The 23,718-nt window shown below is 32.2% G+C and overlaps 1 protein-coding gene across 5 annotated transcripts in view; it reads left to right on the plus strand.

The window, feature by feature from the left end:
- The window catches only part of CADPS2 (calcium dependent secretion activator 2), a 678,782-nt gene that overhangs the window by 137,441 nt on the left and 517,623 nt on the right, over positions 1-23,718 (plus strand). For all 5 annotated transcript variants that reach the window (XM_052001541.1, XM_052001542.1, XM_052001543.1 and 2 more), the window contains exon 2: positions 2,379-2,492. In XM_052001541.1, coding sequence (XP_051857501.1) covers positions 2,379-2,492 — 114 coding nt within the window. The remainder of the gene's footprint in view (positions 1-2,378; positions 2,493-23,718) is intronic.

The following is a 23,718-nucleotide window of genomic DNA, read 5'->3' on the forward strand; positions in this document are numbered from 1 at the left end:
ATAAAAAGAGAATATCTTAATGGCACAAACATTTCACTATGTACCTTTTTTTGGATGAGCATTGTAAATAGCTGTTTACCTGTTGTTTTCATTATTAGACTATGAGGTCTTTAAGGGCAGAAAGGAACTTTTATTTTGGGTTTGGTTTTTGGATTTTTTGGATTTCCCAGTGCTTAGCATAGTGCCCAGCTATAGAAGGTACCTAATAAATATTTTTTGACTGACTGGGCAATATCTGTTTTTCATAGACAAATAGATCAAATGTTTAGCCCTTAATATATGCCAGGGATCGTGCTAAGTTTTTGCAATTGTATAAAAGCAAAACAGACATACTTATACACATACACCCAAAGAAATGTACAAAATAACTTTATTATATTATATATGTAAAAGGAATAACAGTTTATACATAATAAACTTGCAATTTTATGTTCAATCATCTTTTTAAAAATGTACTAATAAAATATATAAATTTTTAGGAAAAAAATCTCTAGTTTGCCTTGTTCGTTACTTTTATATGTTTGGGTATAGATATTTAAGATCATTTTTTATTTAACTGACTTCTGTGAATATTTGGACTTTGCAGTGCTTTTGCCTTGGGTAGTTATGGAACAGTGGGAAGAAATGATAAGAAAATATAGTTCAAAGAAGTCTTAAGAAGAAAACAGGGGTGGGGTATGCTGATAAATATTTAGCAACCAGCACTTTGCAAAAAAAAAAAATACATACATACTATCACTTTCTTAAATCTAGTCAATAAGCAAAATAATAATCTCTAGCATACCCCTACCACAAACCTAACTAAATGACATCATGCCATGAACATTGAAGCTGCTATTAGAAGAACAATAAATAAATACAATATTGAAAAATTATATTCAAACTTCTGTATCAAACTTTTTGTCATTAAGATAGGAGAGATAACTATATTTATGCTCTACATGTTTAACCTAAAGAAAATAAATAAGAATGTATTAAAATTAAGATGAGAATTGGGTCTTATTCACATTGGATAATTTCCCACAGTGTTTGGTAGTGTTTTTTAAATTTTAAGTGTTTAATAAGTGCACAATAAATTTGAATTTAGATCAGATTGAATTGGACATAAGTTGATTAATCTGTATTTAACATTTCTATTTGAACTGACCTTGAGTATTAAGACAGAGCCAAAAAATTCTATCCTGATAATCTTATCTTAACTATTTGGATCAATTTTACATCAAAGTAATGTAAGTTAAAGCTGAATGTCAGAGTCCTGTACTCCTTAATAGGCCTTTTGAATTAATTAAATATATTTTTGTCTTTCTTGTACCAAAGCCCTGGATTCCTTAAGAAAAAGGGGAACAATTATACTATGTGATGTTACTAAGGCTATTAAAGTATCTGCTTCTTTCCCTATCTCAAAGAAAAAAAAATCATGAACTAACTTTAGGACAAGAGTGAAATTCTTCTGTGCTCTTCTGTGCTCAGCCCAGAGCTTGTTTAAAGTAATCTACGTAGAACAGGGCACCTTTAAAATCAGCCTGCTGAGACTAGCAACACTTTCCTTATAAACTGAATCTTATGAAAGAAGTTGTATCCCATAATAGAAAACATCAGATTTGATTAGCACTTTAATAAGATTTTTGAAAATAGCTTTAAATTGATTTTGTATAATTACCCTTCTTAGGTTAATTCATATAGCTTATTTTAGCTTTTCCACATACAGTTTATTTTGCAAACTATTAATCATCTTTGTAGCCATCTTTAAACTTGCTATATTCCTTTCTGGTCATAGAGCCTAGAATTGTACATAATTCTTTATGATGGGATAATTATTCTATTTTTCTTCCATATGCATTTCAGCACTTGTATTTTTATCTGTAGTGAAATTCATGACTTGAATTCAGGTTGTAGTTGGTCATGACTGATTACTATAGAATCATAGAATGCTCATGTTAGAATTTAGAAAATCTTTAAAACTTGAAAATGGCATGGCAGGAAAGACCAAGCCCCAAAATATTGTTCTATATTTAATTGAACTAATAATCATTTAATATTTTAATATATTTGGAGACCTATAAACATTATAAATTCAAAATATTTAAGTTGTCTTTTCAGTATTTTGAAGATAGACTAGATACTGCAAGACCCTGAATCAGTTATATAACATGTATTTGTGTATTATAAAATAATGCTTTTTATGGTAATAGTATAAGTGTTTTAAATTGTACCATGACAAATGAAGAAAATATTTGGGAAATGTTTATTTTCCTTTATAAACTTCCACTTTACATTGTTATCCTTCTTATAAAATATACCCTGTATTAAACCATTTATATGTCTTTATATTTGACTTCAGCAACTAACTTTATTCCTATCTTCCCTCATTTTTACAGCTTAATAAACAACAATTGCAGATATTAAAAGAACGATTTCTGGCCTTTCTTAATGGGGAAACCCAAATTGTAGCAGATGAAGCATTTTGTAATGCAGTTCGAAGTTATTATGAGGTAAGTGAAATAAGTTGTTTTTTATTTTTCCTATATTAAAAACAGTTTTTAAAGCTTTTTCCTTATTAGTTAAATTCAATGTTGTATATTTCTAATTCAAAATTCCTTGTTTCCTTACAAAAGAGAGAAAAATAACATAAATATAAGGTGACAGACAGGCTGTTCTTCATCTTGTCTCTACTCATATGAAGCTCTACCAAGGGTCCTCAAACTTTGTCCGCGGGCCAGATGCAGCAGCTGAGGATGTTTATCCCCCTCATCCAGGGCTATGAAATTTCTTTATTTAAAGGCCCACAAAACAAAGTTTTTGTTTTTACTATAGTCCAGCCCTCCAACAGTCTGAGGGACAGTGAACTGGCCCCCTATTTAAAAAGTTTGAGTACCCCTGCATCTAAGCTTACCTTCCTTAAAGCATTTTGGTTAATATTTTCCAAGTGACAAACTTTAATTCCATAGCCTAATTATGATATGAATGGAGTTGGTGGTTGATCACATTTTTGAGCAAGTGGAAAATGGTTTAGAAAAAATTTTTAGCAGAGGTTGATATAATTTCATCTAACTGTCTTTGTATCCATGTGTTTAACTTAAACATTTTTAATTAAAGTTCCCATAATAAATTACCGTGTAAAAACCAATAAATAATTTGTAGGGGATAAATTGCATATCATTTTCCCCTGAAGGAACAACACTGTAATTTTTTATTTAAAAAAATACAAACCTGAATCTTGCTTTGCTTTATTAATTTGTAGAATTTCATATTTTAATTGTTATTGAAATATTGGTACATTGAAAATTTTTCAAGGATACATGGAACATTACTTTTTAATGTCAATTTCTTTCTTGATAATTTAGCTCTTCTTAGATAATCATACATTTTAAAATTTTTTCTAATTCCCCCCCCCCCCAGTAATCCTACAGTTTTTGGAGAATACCTCTCATAAAAATAGTTTTGCTTTTTTTGTTCTCAATTAAGATATTATTTCTTATACATTAAATAATATGTTGATATACTTTGTTCTTTTTTATAAAAAATAAGTGACAAGATGTATGTATTTGTTTTTGTGGTTTTTTAAAATTTTGTTGTATTTTTGTAGTACCTATGTCTCAAGTGGCAGTCAATAACCCAGCAAAAGTATTTTGTTATTCTATTTGGTATATCTTGGGCAACTTGCTGCTATTCACTTATAAAAGTGTCCATAAAAAACAAAACAACAATAAAATCAACCCCCAGTAACATATTATGAATTAAGCTGAAAACAAAGTTCTTGCTATCTTTATCTATAAGCCTAAACTCATCTATTCATTTCCAGTTTCATTTCTTTTTTCAGCCCCATAAATACAATTTTGTGTTGCATTTAGGTATATGTAGCTTTTCCATAACTATAATAGCTCTCGTCTTCTATTTTAATTATTATTTATTGGTCCTAATTAAGTTGTTTTAGATCTTAAATAATTTTTCTTATCTTAATTTTTCATTCATACTTTTAATTGGAATATATAGTAAGTTTGCTTTAGCATAATTTCTTAAAAGTTGACATTATCCTGTCTAGTAGTCTAAAAATATTTCTCTATTCCTATCCTCAGAGTATTTGACAAAGACCATTATTTAAATCTTCATTCCTTACTGGGGAGATTATTTTTAAACTGTCTGTGTCACTGGATAAGATCTTTGGAAGTAGGACTTTTAAAAGTGCACTTAAATTATTTTAATATATTTATAAAAATGAATCACTGTGCAGTTTTGACTTTACATCGTGTGTGTATATCTGTATGGGGGGGTGCAATAATAGACACTGTTTCACTACTAGCTTGAATAATCCTTGAAATGTTCACCTTCTTCACATTAATAAAACATGGTAGCAATAAAAGTCATTGAATTGTGATATTTAAGAGCTCCAACATTTGCATATTTTTTTAGACTAATAACAATTCTTAATCACATAATAAAAAAGCTCAACAGGAGAATATAATGTAAGACAACTGTCTGTATGGAAATCAATTCAATTCAGTTTCATCTGGGCAAGGCCAAACATTCTGTCAGCCTTGTCATTAGAAGCTTGTATGGAGAGAACGTTTTAAGTTGCAAAATGAATAATTTTGATTACATTAAATTAAAAAGGTTTTACACAAACAAAACCAGTGTAACTAAAATGAGAAGAAAAGCAGAAACACTTTTTAGCCACACCTCATTTCTCAAATATGTAGAGAATTGACTCAAATTTATAAGAATGCAAATCATTCCCCAATTGATAAATGGTCAAATGATATAAATAGGCAGTTTTCAGATGAAGAAATTAAGATTCATATGAAAAAATGCTCTAAATCACTATTGATTAGAGAAATGCAATTTAAAACAAGTCTGAGGTATCACCTAATATCTATCAGATTGGCTCATATGACAAAAAAGGAAAATGATTAATGTTGGAGATGTGGGAAAATTGGAACAGAAATACATTTTTGGTGGAGTATTAAACTGATCCAATCATTCTAGAGAGCAATTTGGAACCATAAAACTCTTCATACCCTTTGATCCAGCAATATTACTACTAGGTCTTTATCACAAAGAGATCATTAAAAGGGGGGATAAGTGACCCACATATACCAAAAAATATTTATTACAGCTCTTTTTGTAATGGCAAAGAATTGGAAATTGAATGGATGGTTATCAATTAGGGAACAAGTTGTAATATATGAATGTGATGGAATATTGTTTTGCTATAAGAAATGATGAGCAGGCAGATGTCAGAAAAACCTAGAAAGACTTTGAACTGATACTAAGTGAAGTGAGCAGAACCAGGAGAATATTTTATACATTAACAGCAACATTGTGTGAACACTAAATTTGACATACCTATCCTTTCTCAGTAAATCAAGGATTTAATACAATTACAAAAGACTCACGATGGAAAAATATATTCATATCCAAAAAAGAACAATGGCGTCTGAATGTAGGGCTAAGCATGTTATTTCCATTTTTTTTTTTTTGCCTTTGCTTTACATTGCTTTTTCCCTTTTGTTCTGATTCCTTTCCCACAGCATGAATATTGTGGAAATATGTTTAATATGACTGTACATTTATAGCCTAAAATTAAAGTACGTATGAGCACTACTAAAACAAAATGAAACTATATCAAAATTATCGGTTATCCTAAATAGGATGTACCTGGGAGTTGTTGCACAAACTCTATATCATTGTTTCCTTTGAGAAAAGTCACTTAACCTGTGTGCCTTAGTTTTCTCATCTGTGAAATGATAATAATTTCACCAGACTCCCAGGGTTATTAAAAGGATCAAATGAAATAATAAAAGTAGCTAACACAGTACCTGGAACATGTTAAGCGCTATATAAATTTATTCTATTGCCCATTCGTTTTTAGATTTTTTTGCATTATTTTCAGGCAGCTAGATGGCACAATGGATATAATATAAGGCCTGAAGTCAGAAGACACATCTTCATGAATTCAAATCTAACCTTAGATACCTGTCAACTGTGTAATCCTAGGAAAGTCACTCAACTGTTTGCCTCAGCCTCCTTGTCTAAATGGAAAAACAAGTGAAAATTATTAAATTCAAGTATTTCATAAACAGTATATGCTGTGCTTTTACAAAAGTGATTATTTTTATTCTTTGTCAGAGAGCCACATAATTTGTTTCAATCTGAACTGGTGGTAAATTCTTATTGACTTCTTTATTCTATGGTAAAAGGTTATAGGAGAAATAGGAAAAGAAAGATTAGAGCTGATCAAAAAACAATGTATGTGTTTTAGAAAGGTTTGAATTTGGGAAGTCAGCAGAGGTTGAACTTAGGGAGGATGAATTTCAAGAGACTGAAGAATATTTGCAGCTTAGTAAAGTTCTAGATACTGCTTAACATTGCATTTCCTGCTTAAAAGTAGAATAATATCAGGGTCAAGTAAGGAATATTATGAAATAAGATCTGAAAAAAACATAAGAAAAAGAGGAAAGTGGTTGAGCAAGATAAGCCAGTGTAAGAAAAATAAGTGGACAAATTGGAGGTTGAAGCAAATTCACAGAGTGGAATATTGGGTGGGGACAAATTGATGAAACAAAGCAAGAAACAAAGACAGAAATGAAATAAATATGACTTTGAGCTTGTTAAAACTAAAAAAAGAAAATTCATGGGATTGTCAAATTATTAAGAGGTGATAACTGGCTATAAATTTATTATCTAGGTATTAAGGTTTGAGGTATAAGCACCCACAAAAAAATCAATAAAACTGAAAATTTCAGCTAGTATTGAAAATAGAGGAAATCATGTATTTTTTAATCTGAAAGTATTATGTTTGCATTTCTGCCAGAAGTGAATTACTTTTACTTATATCCCAAACGTAATATGATTTCCCTGGAGGAGAAAGCAAAAGGATTGAAAAAAAATGACTTTCTACTTTCCCGATTGTTGTGCTCAGGATAAAGTGTTTCTAAAAGAAATGGATACAGAAAGGATGATCCTTTTAAGGATGCTAGAAAGTAAATGGATATTACATAGAGGAGAAAGGGAAGAAGGAAAAAGAGCAGTTTCTCAGAAAAAGTATTTCAGGCTCTTCAAGAAGATCTAGATACTCTGAGGTGAAACAGACTTCTTGTCTTTAAAGGAATTACATAATATAATATAGCTACAAACAATGTAAGCAATTATCCACTTTGGGGTAAAGGAAGAAGAAAAAGGTAGAATTAGTTGGTGATCTCTTCTGAGAGTTGGTGATCTTATTGTTGATTTGATAACAATTAGAGTGAGGTCTATTGTCTTCCTAGGGCACCTATTATAACAGGTATTATAACTTTCAAGAGTTATCAGTACCAATTCCCACTATCCTCTTCTGATTATTTATATGGATACAAATTATATTACCAGAAGGACCTAAAAATTTTATCAATGATGAGGTCTTGAGCAGTAAACTGAGTATCACAGGGAGAAAGGTTGTCTTTTCCACTTTACTGATTAAAGGAAAACAGTAAACAAAGGTTAATTTGAGAGATAAACAGCTAGCAAAGGAAGTGGTGCTTGAAATTTAAAGCTTAGAACTTAAAGTATAGGGATGAAAGATTTCTGACCAGAAGTGGTATGTGCATCATAATGTCTAAGAAAAATGTATTAGCTAGATATATTGCAAATAATCAAAAAACCTTTAAACTATTAAAAACAAAAAAAGACAAAGGCTGAAATAAGAGTATGTATGTCCTCAAAGTTATGTACATTGAGAGTAGTTACAAAGAATGAATTATAATGATTAAATTTCCCATAGTCCATAGGAGCTAAACTCTAAAAAGGAGTTCGTCTCCTCAAGTATTTATAAAAAATAACCACAATTAATGAATAAGAGGAACCATAGTTCTTAAAATGCAAGGAAGCAAATTTGACCAACAAATAGGAGAAGCAATAAGGGAAAAATCTATTCTAGATATGAAGATTTTATTAATTAGGAAGAACTATTTACAAGGGTGGGAATTTGGGGAATCCAATTGGAAAAATGACTCCAGAAAAGGAAAGAAAAGCTGGACACAGTCTAATATATTCCCAGAATTTTAGGAAAGCAGATTACCAGGTTCAGACATTGGCAGAAATTATAGAGTGCAATGATATTGAATGGTCATACCATAAGGGAAGAAAAAGAGTCAAGAATGATATTCTGAAGATGTAAAGAGAAATAATTCCAGGAAAGATTGGCATAAAAGAATTTGTCTGAAGGGACTGATATATCTCCACAGGGAAATTGTTAACCAACTTAAATGGAAGAATTACTTAATTCTGATTTTGCTTCTTTATCTGTCAGGGAGAATAACCTTTTTCTCAGGAATAAAATAAAGATTCAGTCAAGGAAGAATAAAAGGATGGCTAGGAAACCACAAGATCACCCTTGGTGTCAGAAAACATGAATTAGAGCCAATTGAAAAGGTTTCATGGCTTTCTCTAGTGGTTGGTTATTCAACAGTTTAGAAGCACAAGTTGAGAAGACGTATAAGGGAAAAGAGTGATCCAGTGATAAAAATTAGTGAGAGTAATAAAAGGAAAAAAGAGAAAAGTATTTCATGACAGTTCAGACTGCTGACCATTGTAGGGTCAAGATTATGAAATTAAAGTGAGATGAGCAGCTATTATAAACTTTGTGTGAACAAAGAGCCATTGAGAGAATAAAGATTGTGATAAGCTTGATAAACTGATTTAGAACACATAAAGCAGAAGGAGAAAGGAAAACAAAAGATTGTTACCAGATATAGGAATTTCAGAATTCAAAATCCAAGTATATGATGCATTTATGGATTTTGAAATCTAAGATATTTCTGTGCTTGATCAAAGTAACATAATAGCAGAGATTTGGGGTGTGTGTGTCTGAAATAGAAAAATTGTGTTTGAGGGGATAGCAGTGAATATGGTAGGGGTTTCTTTGGATAAGTTTAAACAAGGTTGTCTTGAAAAAATATATTACTGAATGCATTGAAGATGAATCAAAAGTCGCTCTGATTCCTCTAGCCCATTTGATACATAGTAATAGAGGCAATAATGCTACCTTTTTAGCCAATCCACATATACCTTTATCTAACATTACAGCTATATTATAGTTTTCAAGAATGTCTTAATTGACTAAGGACTTTAAGGATCTAAAGACATTTGCTTCAGTAGAGCTATTATCACCTGGTTAATGTATCAGGGCATAACATCTTATTAGTTAATGTTAATCAGAGGACAGGAGATTAGGTGATTGATTGACTCAGTCAACATATCCTTTTATGAAGAACAGAACAGAAATGGCTAATGTAGAGTTAATATCCAAGACAAACAGTGAATGATGAATTTCTCACTACGGGAAAATGAACACTGAAAAACCTGGAAGATGTAATTGCTGAGTTATCTTTGAAAGTTCTTGGAAAATAGAAATACCGTAGCAATGGAGAAGGCAGCATGCCTTGGCTTTGAAAAAAGGGCAGAGAAAATGGATTGTAAACTACAAGTCAATTAGTTTGATTTCCATTTCTATATAAGTTTTGTTTTTTCTAAACATTAGTAATCCTCTAAGAAAATAAGTAGAAAAAATAGTAATAGCTAGCATTTATATATCATTTTTATGGTTTATGTAAAACTTTACTTATGTTATCTCATTTGATCCTCCAGAAACCATTCCAAAATAGGTGTTGTCCTTTTAAAGATTAGGAAACTGAAAGTTAAGAGAAATGAAATGCTTTGCCCACAGTCCTACAGCTAATAACTGGTTGACAGAATTTCATTGTAGATTTTTCCTTATGGCATGATTGCACTCACCACACTACCTAGAATATAGCTTATCAGACTAGTGTGTGTCTGATAATCCTTTCCTTGTCAGCCCACATGTGAAATTTTTTGAGGAGATTTGGAAACAACCTTTTAGGAATGGCCAATATAGGGGACATTTAAAGATAAGCAACCAAGATGATTAAGGGTTTCTAGATTATCCCAGGTGAGGAGAAGTCAAAAGTGACTATGGTAGAGATGACTCATCTTGTCAACCTTTCAAAACCATCTGAAAAAAAAACTTGTTTGTGCCTATCTACTGACTTGGGGACGATGATAGCTTTAATGGGAAACATTGTGATAATCTATTAAGGAGAGCAGCCTGTCAAGAAGCCCAGATGTTTAGAAATCAACTCAGTTCTTCCAATGCACATAAGGCAATTGGCTTTTTTTTTTTTAACCCCGCAGATTGCAAAAGACAGAAATCTTTTTGAAAAGAGAATGTTGCCCCAATTTTACTTCTATCTGGTATGGATGTGATTGTGGTTGAGACATTATTAATGACATGCCAAGAAACTGCTAGAATGAATGGAAGATAGATCAAAATTGAAGCATATTTTAATAGAAGCTGACTACATGTAGTAAACAGGACATTCTGGGATGCACTATTTAACCTGTAGAAAAGAAGTCTATGTGTTCTATTAAATATGTCTTGACATATTTAAAGGGATATTGCATAGGAGGAGAGATGGAACTTGTTCTAGTTGTCTCACAGCTTAACTCTCTAGACTGTCCCCTCACCTCAGTAGCTTTGCTAGCTTTGATGTCCTGATGATCTGATTGGTTAGTCCCCCTCTGGAGTCTTCATTGTTTGAGGGAACCCAATCATACGTTACTTCCAGTTCAGCTCACTCCTGACTGCCTCACCTGCCTTAGCAGCCTTACCCCTATACATGTAGTCAGTTCTCTTCTCATTCTATTTTCTAGCTCCCTTTATCTTGTTTTGTCTAATCTTATCAGAATATAAGCTTCTTGGGGCAGCTATGTGGCACAGTGGATAGAGCACCAGCCCTCAGACACTTAACACTTCCTAGCTGTGTGACCCTGGGCAAGTCACTTAACCCCAATTGCCTCGGGGCGGGGAGGGAAAGAATATAAGATTCTTGAGAGTACGGCCTGTCTTGTTCTCTAGTATTTGTGTCCCCATAGCAAAAAATCACATGCTCCCTTAGTCACTATTTTTCTGTCTTTTCTAGTCCCAGAGTGGGAAGGGAATTACAAGGAAGTCTTTAAGCAAGTACTGGATGAACATGTTGCAGATCAAAGTCTAGTTTAGACATTGGTTGGGCTAGCTGCTGTCTAATGGGCCATCTAACTCAGATTCTTTGATTCTGTAAGTCTAAATTAATGATTGCAACTGGGAACTAGCTAAGGATTAGGTACTGGGAAGGGGAAGAGAATTCAAAATGTTATTTTAATAATATATTCTCATGCAAATAAAAGCATCATTTCTGTAGGATTTAACTGGAGGCAGAGAATATAGTTTTGTATTGTCAACATTTTCCACCAGTAGACTATGGTAAAGTAGAGGTATAAAACAAACATGGATTCATAAGATGTTTTTAGTTTTCTCATTTAAAAAAAAATTATGTATAAAAGTCCATTGACAAGCCCTTTATTTTGCACTAGACACACATCATCTGAATAATTATCTTTTAACAAAAAAATTATTAAGGAAGTGAGAGAGAAGTTGAAGTGTATTTTTCCTTAAATATACATGCAGAGGAAAGTTAGAATAGTTTTATTTCTGTATATAATTTTCCCAAATTACCCTTTCCATCTGATGTATCTTCTGCCTCCCACAACACAAGGTTCATGATATCTAAATAAAATTTACTGCCTGATTACTTGACAATTGACATGTCAACCAATAAATCACACTTGTTTCCAAAGGAAAGTACACTGCTGCTTACAGCTTATTATAGCTTTTCAAGTCCAGTTATTTTTTAATATGTAAAGCATTTTCATTCAGCGCTTCTGCTAGTTTCTTTTCAAAGTCTTCATGCAAAAGGAAGAAGTAGAATTTATTTAATAAAGTTACATATCCATTTTGCATCCCAAATATCTAATGGTTAAAGAGAGATTTAATCTTTAATTCTCAAATTCTACTAATACATAAGATAACTTTAATTTTCCAAGGCCTGAAATAACAGATTAAATTTTACATAAAATTTAAATTGTACTAAAGATTAGGCATTATTATTCTATTTTTAGTGATGAATACTTAAAACATTTTAGAATATTAATTTTTCTTCAGTCAGTAAAATGGAGAATTGAAAATCAGTTTTGGATTGAAAGACATAGGTGCTCTAAGGCTTGAATAAATAGAATGTAGTGTTTTCAGACTTTTCAGTCATAGGAAAAGCAAACTTTTTGGTATTTTGGACTAAATTTAAATCCTAGTAGAGTGAGACATCAAATTATCTTGCCTCAGGGGACTGTTACTGACCTAGTTATCATCTTCCTTGGTGGTGCTTGATTCTTTGCTTCTAATAATGATATTTCAAATGCTATTACCTCAGGGAACCATTACTGACATTTATTACCTTCTTTGATCTTGATACCTTGTTTCTGATAACATTAGCAATAATAACATTTTCTTATTTTGGAACTATGCTTATATTTGCAGAATGTTTCTATTACTGTTACTGATTCCAGCTCATCATTTCAAATTAACATTTTATTAAGTAACTATTTTGCGCAATGTGCTGTTTTTATTTACTTGAGGGTTACAATAATATTGCCTATCCATCTATATATTTTGTAAATACATACATACAAACCTATGCACATATGCATATATGTATGTATATGAGGTCTGCATAAAGATGATCAAATCTGTGAGACCAAATGAGATCTCAAAAGAAGAGTTGAAAAAAAACACCCAGAAGAGAATTTCAGGGTAGTTGGATGACGAATAATGATCTAACAAAGATCAAATAATGTTCAGTCAGGTAGGAAGAGAACTTGGAGAGAGCTATGTCATGGATGCCAAGGGAACAAATAAGGATGCCCAAGAGGAGGTAGTCAAGAATTTCAAAAGCTTTGAAGAGGTCAAGGAGAATAATAATTAAGAAAAGACTTAAGATTTTTCAGAAGAGAAATCATTGATATTAACCTTTAGAGAGCACCTTTCAGAAAGTGACTGCTATAAAGCAGGTAGTAATTAGTTGAGAAGTGAAGTGGATTTTGAAGAAGACAAAGGAAATGAGCATATAGATTGCTCTTTCTAGGCGTTTGTCCATAAAAAGGAGAGAAGTAGGGCAATATCTTAAAGGTAGAAAGGCTACATGTTTTATTTTTAAGGGATGAGGTAGACTTGTGCATGTTTGTTGTTACTAGGGGAGGTACCATTAACAAAAATGAGAAATGGAAAAAATAATCAAGATAGTAAATGCTTAAATCACACCAAAGACATTAAAATCCAGGACATAGGTAGAAAGATCAGCATAGGCAAGAACAACTACTTCTTTTTCAGAAAATGGAACAGTGAAGGAGATAAAGCTCTAGAGCTGAGATTTTTAATTTTTTGTTTCATGGTCCCCTTTGCTGTCTGATAAAAACCTGTGTATCCCTTCTGAGAATAATGTTCCCACCATGGATCCCTGGCTTATTTTCTTCCCCAATTCTGTTCCTCCTTCCTTGTCCTACTTCCTATTAATATACATACCCTTCTACAATAATTCCCTCCCCCCCTTATTTCTTTATTGAATTTGGATAGTGCTATACTATAGGTTTATATAGGTACTATTTCCTCTTTAAACCATTCCCAATGTGAGTAGGTTTACAAACCTCCCTGTTCTCCTCCCTATTTAATTCTTCTGTTGTTGGTTCTTAATACTGTATGTGTAGAATTGTGCTATATGTATGTGTGTAGGCTAAAAATATTATATCCACCAAAATTTATGGGATGAAGCCAAAGAATGTCTTAGAGGAAATTTTATATCTCAAAATTCTTTCTTGAGTAAAATAAAGAAAAGATCAATTAATTGGGCATGCAACTAAAAATTAAGCTATAAAAAGAACAAAATAAAACCCCCCACTTAAATATAAATTTGAAATTCTGAAAATAAAAGGGGGATTAATAAAATATAAGCAAAAACATTGTTGATCTAATTAACAAAACTGAGTTGATTTTATGGGAAAAAAATAACAAAACATAAAATTTTTAGTTAATTAGATTAGAAAAAGGAAAGAAGAAAATCAAATTACCAGTATCAAAAATAAAAAGGGTGAACTTACCAATAATGAAGAAGAAATTAAAACAATAATTAGGAGCTATTTTGTCTAATTCCGTGCCAATAAATCTGTTAATTAAAGTTAAACAAATATAAATATTTAAAAAATATAGATGGCCAGGGCAGCTAGGTGGTGCAGTGGATTGAGCACCAGTCCTGAAGTTAGGAGGACTTGAGTTCAAATTTGGCCTCAGACACTTAACTCTTCCTAGTCTTGTGACCCTGGGCAAGTCAGTTAACCCCAATTGCCTCAGCTCTCCTCTCTCTCTCTCTTCCTCCCTCCTTCCCTGCCCCCTCCATCTATCCCAGATTAATAGGAGAAAATAAATTACTTAAATAGTCCCATTTTAGAAAAAAAAATGAACAAGATATTAATGAACTCATTAAGAAAAAAATCCATTTAAAGAACAATTAATTCTAATACAATACAAATTATTTTGGAAAAATAGGGGAAGAAGGAGTTATACCAAATTCCTTTTATGACAAGATATGGTGCTGATAACTGAACCAGAAAACCAGATAGGGACAAAACAGAGAAAGAAACTTGTAGACCAATTTCCAAAATGAATGTTGAGGCAAAAAATCTTAAATAAAATATTAGCAAAGAGATTACAGTAACTTATTACCAGAATAATACAGGATGACCAAATGGGATTTATACCAGAACTGCAGAACTACTTCAATATTAGGAAAACTATTAGCATAATTGGCTATATCATACCCAAAGTAACAGAAATCACATGATCATATTAGTAGATGCAAAAAAAGCATTTGATAAAACACAATACCCATTCCTATTAAAAACACAATAGAACATAGGAATAAATGGAGTTTTTCTTAAAATGATAAGAAGTATCTACCTAAAATCATCAGCATTCATCATCTATAATAGAGATAAACTAGAAGCATTCTCAATAAGATCAAGATTAGAAATGGGCACTTTAGCTATAAGAAGAAAAAGAAGTCAAAGGAATTAAAGTAGGTAATAAGGAAACAAAATTGTTACTCTTTGCAGATAATTTGATAGTATACTTAGAGAATCCTAGAGAATCAGCTAAAAAATTACTAGAAACCCTAGAGAACCACCTAAAAACTGCTAGAAATAATGATCAACTTTAGCAAAGATTCAGGATATAAAATAATTCCACATAAATCCTTGGCATTTCTGTATGTTACCAACAAAGTCCAGCATCAAGAGACATAAAGCTAAATTCTATTTAAAATAATTATAGGTAATATAACTTATTTGGGAGCCTACTGCCAAAGCAAAGGCAAGAAATATATGAACACAATTACAAACACACGACACACAAATAAATTTATACATCTAGATAATTAGAAGAATATCAAGTGTTCATGGGTAGTCTGAGCTGATAAAAATGACAAATCTACCTAAATTATTCTCTTTATTCAGTGCATATCAATTCAACTGCCAAGAAATTACTTTATAGAACTAAAAATATAATAACAAAATTCATCTGGAGGAGAAAAAGATCAAGGATTTCAAGGAAATTAATGAAAAAACAAAAAGCAAATGAAGATGGCTTAGCTGGTACCAGATCTAAAATTACATTGTAAAGAAGCAGTTATTTAAAAAGATTTGATATTAAGAAAAAATGTAGTTGACCAAAGAAGAACTAGAATTCATTATTGAACATAAAATAGATAATTTTGATTATATTAAGTTAAGTTTGTACAAGCAAAACTAATGTAATCATTCAACAATGATAAATGGCAAAGGATATATAAACAGACAATTTTCAGGTGAAGAAATTAAAACCATTTCTAGTTGTATTAAAAAAATGCTGTAAATCACTATTGATCAAAGAAATGCAAATTAAAACAACTCTGGGATACCACTACACACCTGTCAGATTGATTAAGATGACAGGAAATAATGATGAATGTTGGAGGGCATGTGGGAAAACTGGAACACTGATACAGTGTTAGTGGGATGTGAACTGATCCAATCATTCTGGAGAACAATTTGAAATTATGCTCAAAAAGTTATCAAACTGTGTATACCCTTTGATCCAGAAGTGTTTCTACTGGGCTTATATCCCAGAGAGATCTCAAAGGAGGAAAAGGGACCCACATGTGTAACAATGTTTGTGGCAGCCCTGTTTGTAGTGGCAAGAAACTGGAAACTGAATGGATGCCCGTCAGTTGGAGAATGGCTAAATACATTATGGTATATGAATGTTATGGAATATTATTGTTCTATAATAAATGACCAGTAGGAAGATTTCAGAAAGGCCTGAACTGATGCTAAGTAAAATGAGCAGAACCAGGAGACAACAAGAAGATTATATGATGATCAATTCTGATGGAAGTGGCTCTTTTCAACAATGGGACAATTCAGGCAGTTCCAATGAACTTGTACTAAAGAGAGCCTTCTAGACTCAGAGAGAGGAATGTGGGAACTGAGTGTGGATCACAACATAGCATTTTCACTCTTTATGTTTTTTGCTTGCATTTTATTTTCTTTCTCAGTTTTTTCTTTCTTTTTTTCTTTGATTTTTCTTGTCCAGAACAATCATTGTCTAAATATGCATGCATATATTGGATTTACTTCTATGTTTACCATGTTTAACCTATATTGGATTATTTGCCTTCTAGGGGAGTGGGTAGGGAAAAGGCGGGGGGAGGGGGGATTGTAACACAAGATTTTGCAAGGGTTAATGTTGAGAAAGTATCCATGATAATGTTTTGAAAATAAAAACTTTAATTAAAAAAAGAGAAAGAAATAGCATAGTTTATCAGTGGAATAGATTAGATTCAAAAGACACAATAGTCAATGACAATAATAATCAAGTGTTTGATAAACCCAAAAATTCTAACTTCTGGGATAAAAACTCATTATTTAACAAAAATTGCTGGGAATAATTGAAAATAATATGGCAGAAACTAGGCATTCATCCTATATCAAGATAAGGTCAAAATAGGTTCATGATTTAAACATAAAGCTGATCCCATAAACTAGTTAGCAAAACAGGATATTGTTCCTCTCTCAGATCTGTAGAGAAGGAAGAAATTTATGTACAAAGAAGAACTAGAGAACATTATGAAATGCAAAATGAATAATTTTGATTCTATTAAATTAAAAAGTTTTTGTACAAACAAAATCAATGCAACCAAGATTAGAATGAAAGCAGAAACTTAAAAAAAAAAGTTCATCCAAGGCCTTTGATAAAGGCCTCATTTCTAAAATATATAGAGAATTGACTCAAATTTGTAAGAATACAAGCCATTCTCCAATTGATAAAATATCAAAGTATATAAAGAGATAATTTTCAGGTGAAGAAATGAAAGCTATTTCTAGTCATATGAAGAAATGCAAATTAAGTCCACTCTGAAGTATGACTATACACTTACTTCTCAGATGTTAGCCAAGATGACAGGAAAATATAATGATAAATGTTGGAGGGGATATGGGAAAACTGGGGCACTAAATATATTGTTGGTGAACATGTGAAGTAATCCCTGCTTTTTGGAGGGATTTGGAACTATGCCCAAAGGACTAGCATTGTCTCTTATAGGGTTTGTATCCCCAAAAGGGGAACAAACCCACATGTGCAAAAATGTTTGTAGCAGCCCTTTTTATGATGCAAGGAATTGGAAACTGAGTAGTTGGGAGATGGGAAATGGCTAAGTTATAGTATATGAATGTTAATAGAATATTATTGTTTCTGTAAGAAATGATCTGCAGGATGATTTCAGAAAGATGTGGAGTGACTTATATAAACTGATATTAATCAAAGTGAGTAGAACCAACAGAATATTGTACTTAGCAACACCAAGATTATGTGACAATCAACTTTGATAGATGTAGCTCTTTTCAGCAATGAGGTGATTCAGATTAATTCCAATAGACTTGTGATGGAGAGAGCCATCTGCATTCTGAAAGAGGCCTATGGGGAGTGACTGTAGATCACAACATAATATTTTCACCTTTTTTGTTGTTTGCTTGCATTTTTTTCTCTCTCACTTTTTTTCCCCTTTTTGATCTGATTTTTCTTGTACAGCAGAATAACTGTGGAATTATATCTAGAGGAATTGAACATGTTTAACCTATATTGGATTATTTTTTGTCTAGGGGAAGGGAGAGAGAAAAATTTTGAAACACAAGATTTTGCAAGGGTAAATGTTGAAAACCATCTTTGCATATATTTTGAAAATAAAGAAGTTGTTATTAAAAACATTATATTTAGTAAAATTAAATATATTATTAGATGAAAATGGACATTCAAGTTTTAAATTAATAAATAACTTAAAAATTGATGAACTTAAGGGTTCCATGGATCCCATGTGAAGAATCCATACTTTATAGGATTTTTAGGTATCTAGATAAATAAAAATAAGGGACCTCACAATGGAAAGCCTTGAATATCTCTATTCAGTAATATTGGCAATAATATGATTTGCTAGGAAAAGGTGGTGACTGTTGTACAGAGGATTTGAAGAGGTTTGGAATAGCTTCTTCAGAGAACATGATGGTTAATTAGGAAATAAAAGGATTGTGATGAACAAGTGATGAACAAGCCAGTTAGTAATAATGATGAAGAGGTTTGAAGAATTACAAAGCAATTTATATATATATAAATTTATATTTATATAAATTGCTTATATAAACAAAAAAATGTGTTCACATTTTATATATAAAATGTGAACACATTTTTTTGTTTAATAATACCCCTGTAGTTTAGAACTTCTCTCCCCACCCCTGTCCAACATCTGGCCTATACTTTCAATGTGTAGGATTTCTGGTAGTGAAATGCCCTGTGCTGATATCCTAGAATATCTTTTTTACATATTCCAATTTGAGAATTAACAAACAGCACTTAGATGTTGCATAGCTGGTATGTGTCATAAGCAGGACTTAGGGAACAAAAGACAAAATAAAGAAGGAAAACATTTTATAACAATCCTTTTTCACTATCAAAAAAAAAAAAACCACTGACAACTTTAGATTTACTACTATGGCACCTGTAGAGGAGGATACTATAAAGAAAAGAAAAAACAGATTAAGGAATTTGAATTAGGGAAGATAAAAGAATAAACATTTATAAAACTCCTACTGTGTGCCAGGCACTATGCTGAGCTCTTTATAAGTATTATCTCATCTGATCCTTATGACAATTCTGTAAGGTAGGTGCTGTTCCTATCCTCAGTTTATAGTTGAGGAAAGTTAGGCAAATTTAAGTTAAATTACTGAACCAGTGTCACACAGAAAGTAAGTATCTGAGATTAGACTTGAATTTGTACCTTTCTGATTCCAGGCCCACCATGCCATCTACTGAACCACATAGGTAAATAAAATACATATGGAAGATAATGGTGGAGATCTCAAGGTTTTGAAGCAATTTAAGAATGAATTCAGAAAGCATCTGAAGGAGTGAAGGACTGAAAAGTGTGGGAAAAAATCTTGGACTTTATGAGTATTGGGAGGGGGGAAGCATCCAGAGAAAATGAGCAACTAATAGCCTAAATTCCTGCTTTCATATTTAATGAAATTTAATACAATTTTAAAGAGAAAACGAACATATGCTTCAAGGACCTTCTTAAGAGGAAACATTAACATTTCATGAATGATATTCCACAGTAAGGCATATCTCTGCTATTGTACAATTGACTCATAGATGCAGAAGATACTAGATTCCACCATTTCTTAATAATTATTAATTTAAAATTACTACAAAATTTCATTTTGTAGGACTAAATACCGACTTAAAAATTCTGTTCCAGTAAGATGTCTCCCATACAATAAGATGATTAGGGTAGGAAATTTTGTTATTCAGAGGGATGATAAGAGGAATAAGATGACATTATATTAGATTGTTATGATTTTATAGTAGTTCTAGAATCACTATATTTTCTTAGATCAAAATATGAACACTGGGTTAAGTCTTATTTGTGTTGTTCATGTAAGTGGCAAGAGATCTATGCTGGGTTGCCTCTATGTGACTAGAGGGAATGTGAAGGAATGTTCTGAGGACAGACTAAATTTAAAAGATTGAAGTGAGTTTTCATTCTCCCTACAGTCTAGAGAGTTTGCTTCTAGGTTCTAAAGCCAGGTCATTTAACCCCCTTGGAGGTTTGGGGAGAGGGTGTAGTTTCTAAAGATGAAGGTTTTGAGGGATGATTCCAAAAAATTAAAAATGAATATCACTTAAAGGATAGTAGAGAGATGCATGATAGGTATGATTAGGCTCCTCATATAACAGATAAGGAGCTCTAAGATGCTGGAGTAAAGTTATCACCAAAGAAATGTAAGCTCAAAAAAGACAAAATGAATTGGTCCATATTATGAGAGTGAGGAATAATAGAGAGCTTAGGCATTCCACTGTTATTCTTGTTATTTCAAGAGAAACTGAGAAAATCTTGAAGAATTTTGGATAGATTCCTTGAGGTTGACATGTAGACTACATGTATAAGAAGTGAACAAAATGAGTAAACATGGATTTGTTGAAATGTTTATCATTGATGAGTGTGTGTGTGTGTATGTGTGTGTGTAGGTATATACATATAAAACCACTATTACATATATATTTGAGTATTCTGCTTATGCAGTAAAAGCATCAAAATATTAAAAATCATGTTCTTAGTAGAATTGCAATGCCAGTAAACTTACTATCTATGGATATTTATGGGTGTAAATAAGCTATAGAATACTTCAACTATGATATGTTTGTAAGTGTCATAAAGGACGTTATTTAGGGCATCTATGACCAGGAGAAGATAATAGGTATGTTAATTAATTAGCAAATATTATATTGCCATCCCTGGGATATTAGAGAAAGAATAGCTCATATTTTTTATTTTACATCATGATTTTATAACATTTTATGTCATTTGATCATTTTCTCTCAGAATAAGGAATGCAAATATCATCATGCTGTTCATCAGTTTAGGAACTCAGGTTCAAAGAAGTTAATTAATTGCTGAAGTTTACGTCCCTTCTAAATAATAGAGCTAGTATCAAATCCAGAAGGTTTGACTAAGAATCCTATTCCTACTGTTGCTGAATATAGGAGACATATGCCATATTGTCTCATCTATCACAAATAAAATATTACTGGGCTGAATTTGGTTCACTAAACATAGTTCATTCCTTAAAACAAAAATTCAGCTTCTTCTATCTTCATCCCGAGTCATCAGACAGTTAAAATCAAATTGCTCACAGCCTAATGAGAAGTCATGGTGTTGATGCTAGAAGGATTTGGGGGATGTTTCCAGATACCTAATTCATTTCCCAGGTGAGCTAATGGAGGCACACTTGGTTAAAATGATTGTTCAAGGTCACATAGCTATATGGTTTGGATTTTTTTTTTTGGTGGGCATGGAGGGCAGTGTTATTGTTGTTAGTGTTGTAACTCCAAGGTCTGTTCTTTCTTTTTCTTTTCCTTTGTGTTAGTTTTCTTTTAAAACAAGAACTTTCATTTTTGTGAAGGATTTTTGAAGATAAAAGGGAAAAATGAAATCAGAACCAGAGATGAATTGCTAAAAGTATAGCTAAGCTATTTTGTTTCTGCTACTTGTGAAACAGCCTACAAAGAAATACTGAATCACCTCCCTTTGCTATATCCCTTCTGAGAAGAGAACATTACACTTCTCCACATATCTGATAGGTAGACTATGCTTATTATCCTAATTTGCTTTTAGTATCACTCTTTATGTCTAAATCATGAACCCATTTTCACCTTATCTTGATATGGGGTATTGGGTGTTGGTCAATGCCTAGTTTTTGCCATATAGTTTTTGCTGTTTTCCCAGCAGTTTCACTATTTTGTCAGATAGTGAGTTTTTATCCCAGAAAATAGAGTCTTTGAATTTTTAAAACACTACATTACATGACTGTTGTGTCTTGTGAACCTAACTTATTCCAATCTACTACCCTATTTCATAGTCAGTACCAGTGACAAAACCAGTATCAAATGGTTTTGAGAAGTATTGATTGAGAGTCAGGAATACTATGGTCTAATTCTAGTTCTACCATTAATTAACCATGACAAGTTGAAATGACAATGAGTAGATTTTAGTCTGAAGTGACCAAAGAATACCTTGTCGTAAAAGAAGTGGGCTTTAAATTGATCTTTGGTAGCTAGGGTTTTAATAGGCATAGATAATTAGGGTGTGCATTTAAGTCTATGCATGAAAGTCTAGCATGAAAAAATGAATAAGGGATGAAAAATAAAACATGTACCTAGAGGATGATGAGTAAAATGGTTTGGCAGGAACACAACATTGAAGAATATGGATTAGTGAGAAGAAAATAATTTGTTTTGAGGCAAGTTGTAGAAAACATTAAAGACAAGAATAAGGAACTTAATCTTTTTTTCAATTAACAGTGGGTAGCCATTAAAGGTTTTTGAGATGGAGGATGACAGGTAAAAGTAGTGTTTAATATAGTTGCAGTTCATAGTATAGTGGAAGCAGGAAAACTAATTAAGAATCTTTTTAGTCCAGCATGGTAGTAATAATAATCCAAGAGAGGGGTTTCCTCACCTTCATCTTAGTTAATATAGTCACAAAATGTAGTTTCATAAGGGTTTAATGTATAAAAAGGATGGATTTTTGACTTGAGCTCTTTGTGAGGTAAAGCTATTTCCAAAAAGAAAACAGTTCAGTTGGCTGAGTAAGCAGGTTATTCACAACTCTGCTATTATAGCGTTGTTTCAGTTGTATCTGAATCTCAATGACACAAATTGGGATTTTCTTGGCAAAGATATTGGAGTAGTTTGCCATATTCTTTTCTAGCTGATTTTACAGATGAGGAACTAAGGCAAATAGAATTAAGTGATCAGCCAAGAGTCCACAGCAAAAGTTTCTGAGGCCAGATTTGAGCTGAGGTCCTTCTCACTTAAGACTGGGTACTCTATCTACTATACCACCTAGCTGTCCTAATCACACCTTAGGAGAACCTTTTTCCTGTATGACAGAATAGCAAATGATCTAATTTCTTTTATCTTCCTACCCTCTTCCCCCAATTCCATTGTCTGTTGGACCATTAGCAGGCTTTCATCCATATTTGGATTTTGAGAAATAAATCATCATCCAAGGAAATAAGCAACTTGAAGAAAAATGTTGTCTGGAAATCAAGAGAATCGTAGATCCTTGAACCCAGTGTGAAGATTCTACAAGAAGAAAAAGGATTTCTAGGTCCTGCATTACCAGGGGTTCCTTTCGCCACATGTGTATCTAGTACATATCTTTCACTGTGGACCCATTCTTCCCATGAAACTATATGTATTGTAAAAGAGGGGATCCCATATTTAAAGGGGAAATTTTTATAAAACTATTTTTTTTTCCTATTATTACCTGAGTCGATGCATTTGTGAATAGCTAATTAAGTTTGCTGCTTTACAGATCAGGAGAAGCACATCAGTGGGGGATGCAGCAGGATGGTACTGTAAACTGCAATTGGAATGCAGAACTAAAAGGTTACTTCTAGGTTTCAATATAGCAGCCACTCTCTGGGGACCCAACCTGTGATTGTGAGTCCAAATTGTAGGAGTGAGTTACAATAATAAGTAATAGGAGCTTCCATTTATATAGTTCTTTAAGATTTGTAATGTGCTTTACATAAATTTACTTCATTTCATTCTTATAACAATATAGTGGACGTTAATAAATGCATAGACTATGGTGGTGATAGTGGTGATGATAAGAAAGCAAAAGTTATTTATAATGGAAAATAAGGAAA

Source organism: Antechinus flavipes, chromosome 5 (assembly GCF_016432865.1).
Source record: "Antechinus flavipes isolate AdamAnt ecotype Samford, QLD, Australia chromosome 5, AdamAnt_v2, whole genome shotgun sequence".
Lineage (NCBI taxonomy): Eukaryota > Metazoa > Chordata > Mammalia > Dasyuromorphia > Dasyuridae > Antechinus > Antechinus flavipes.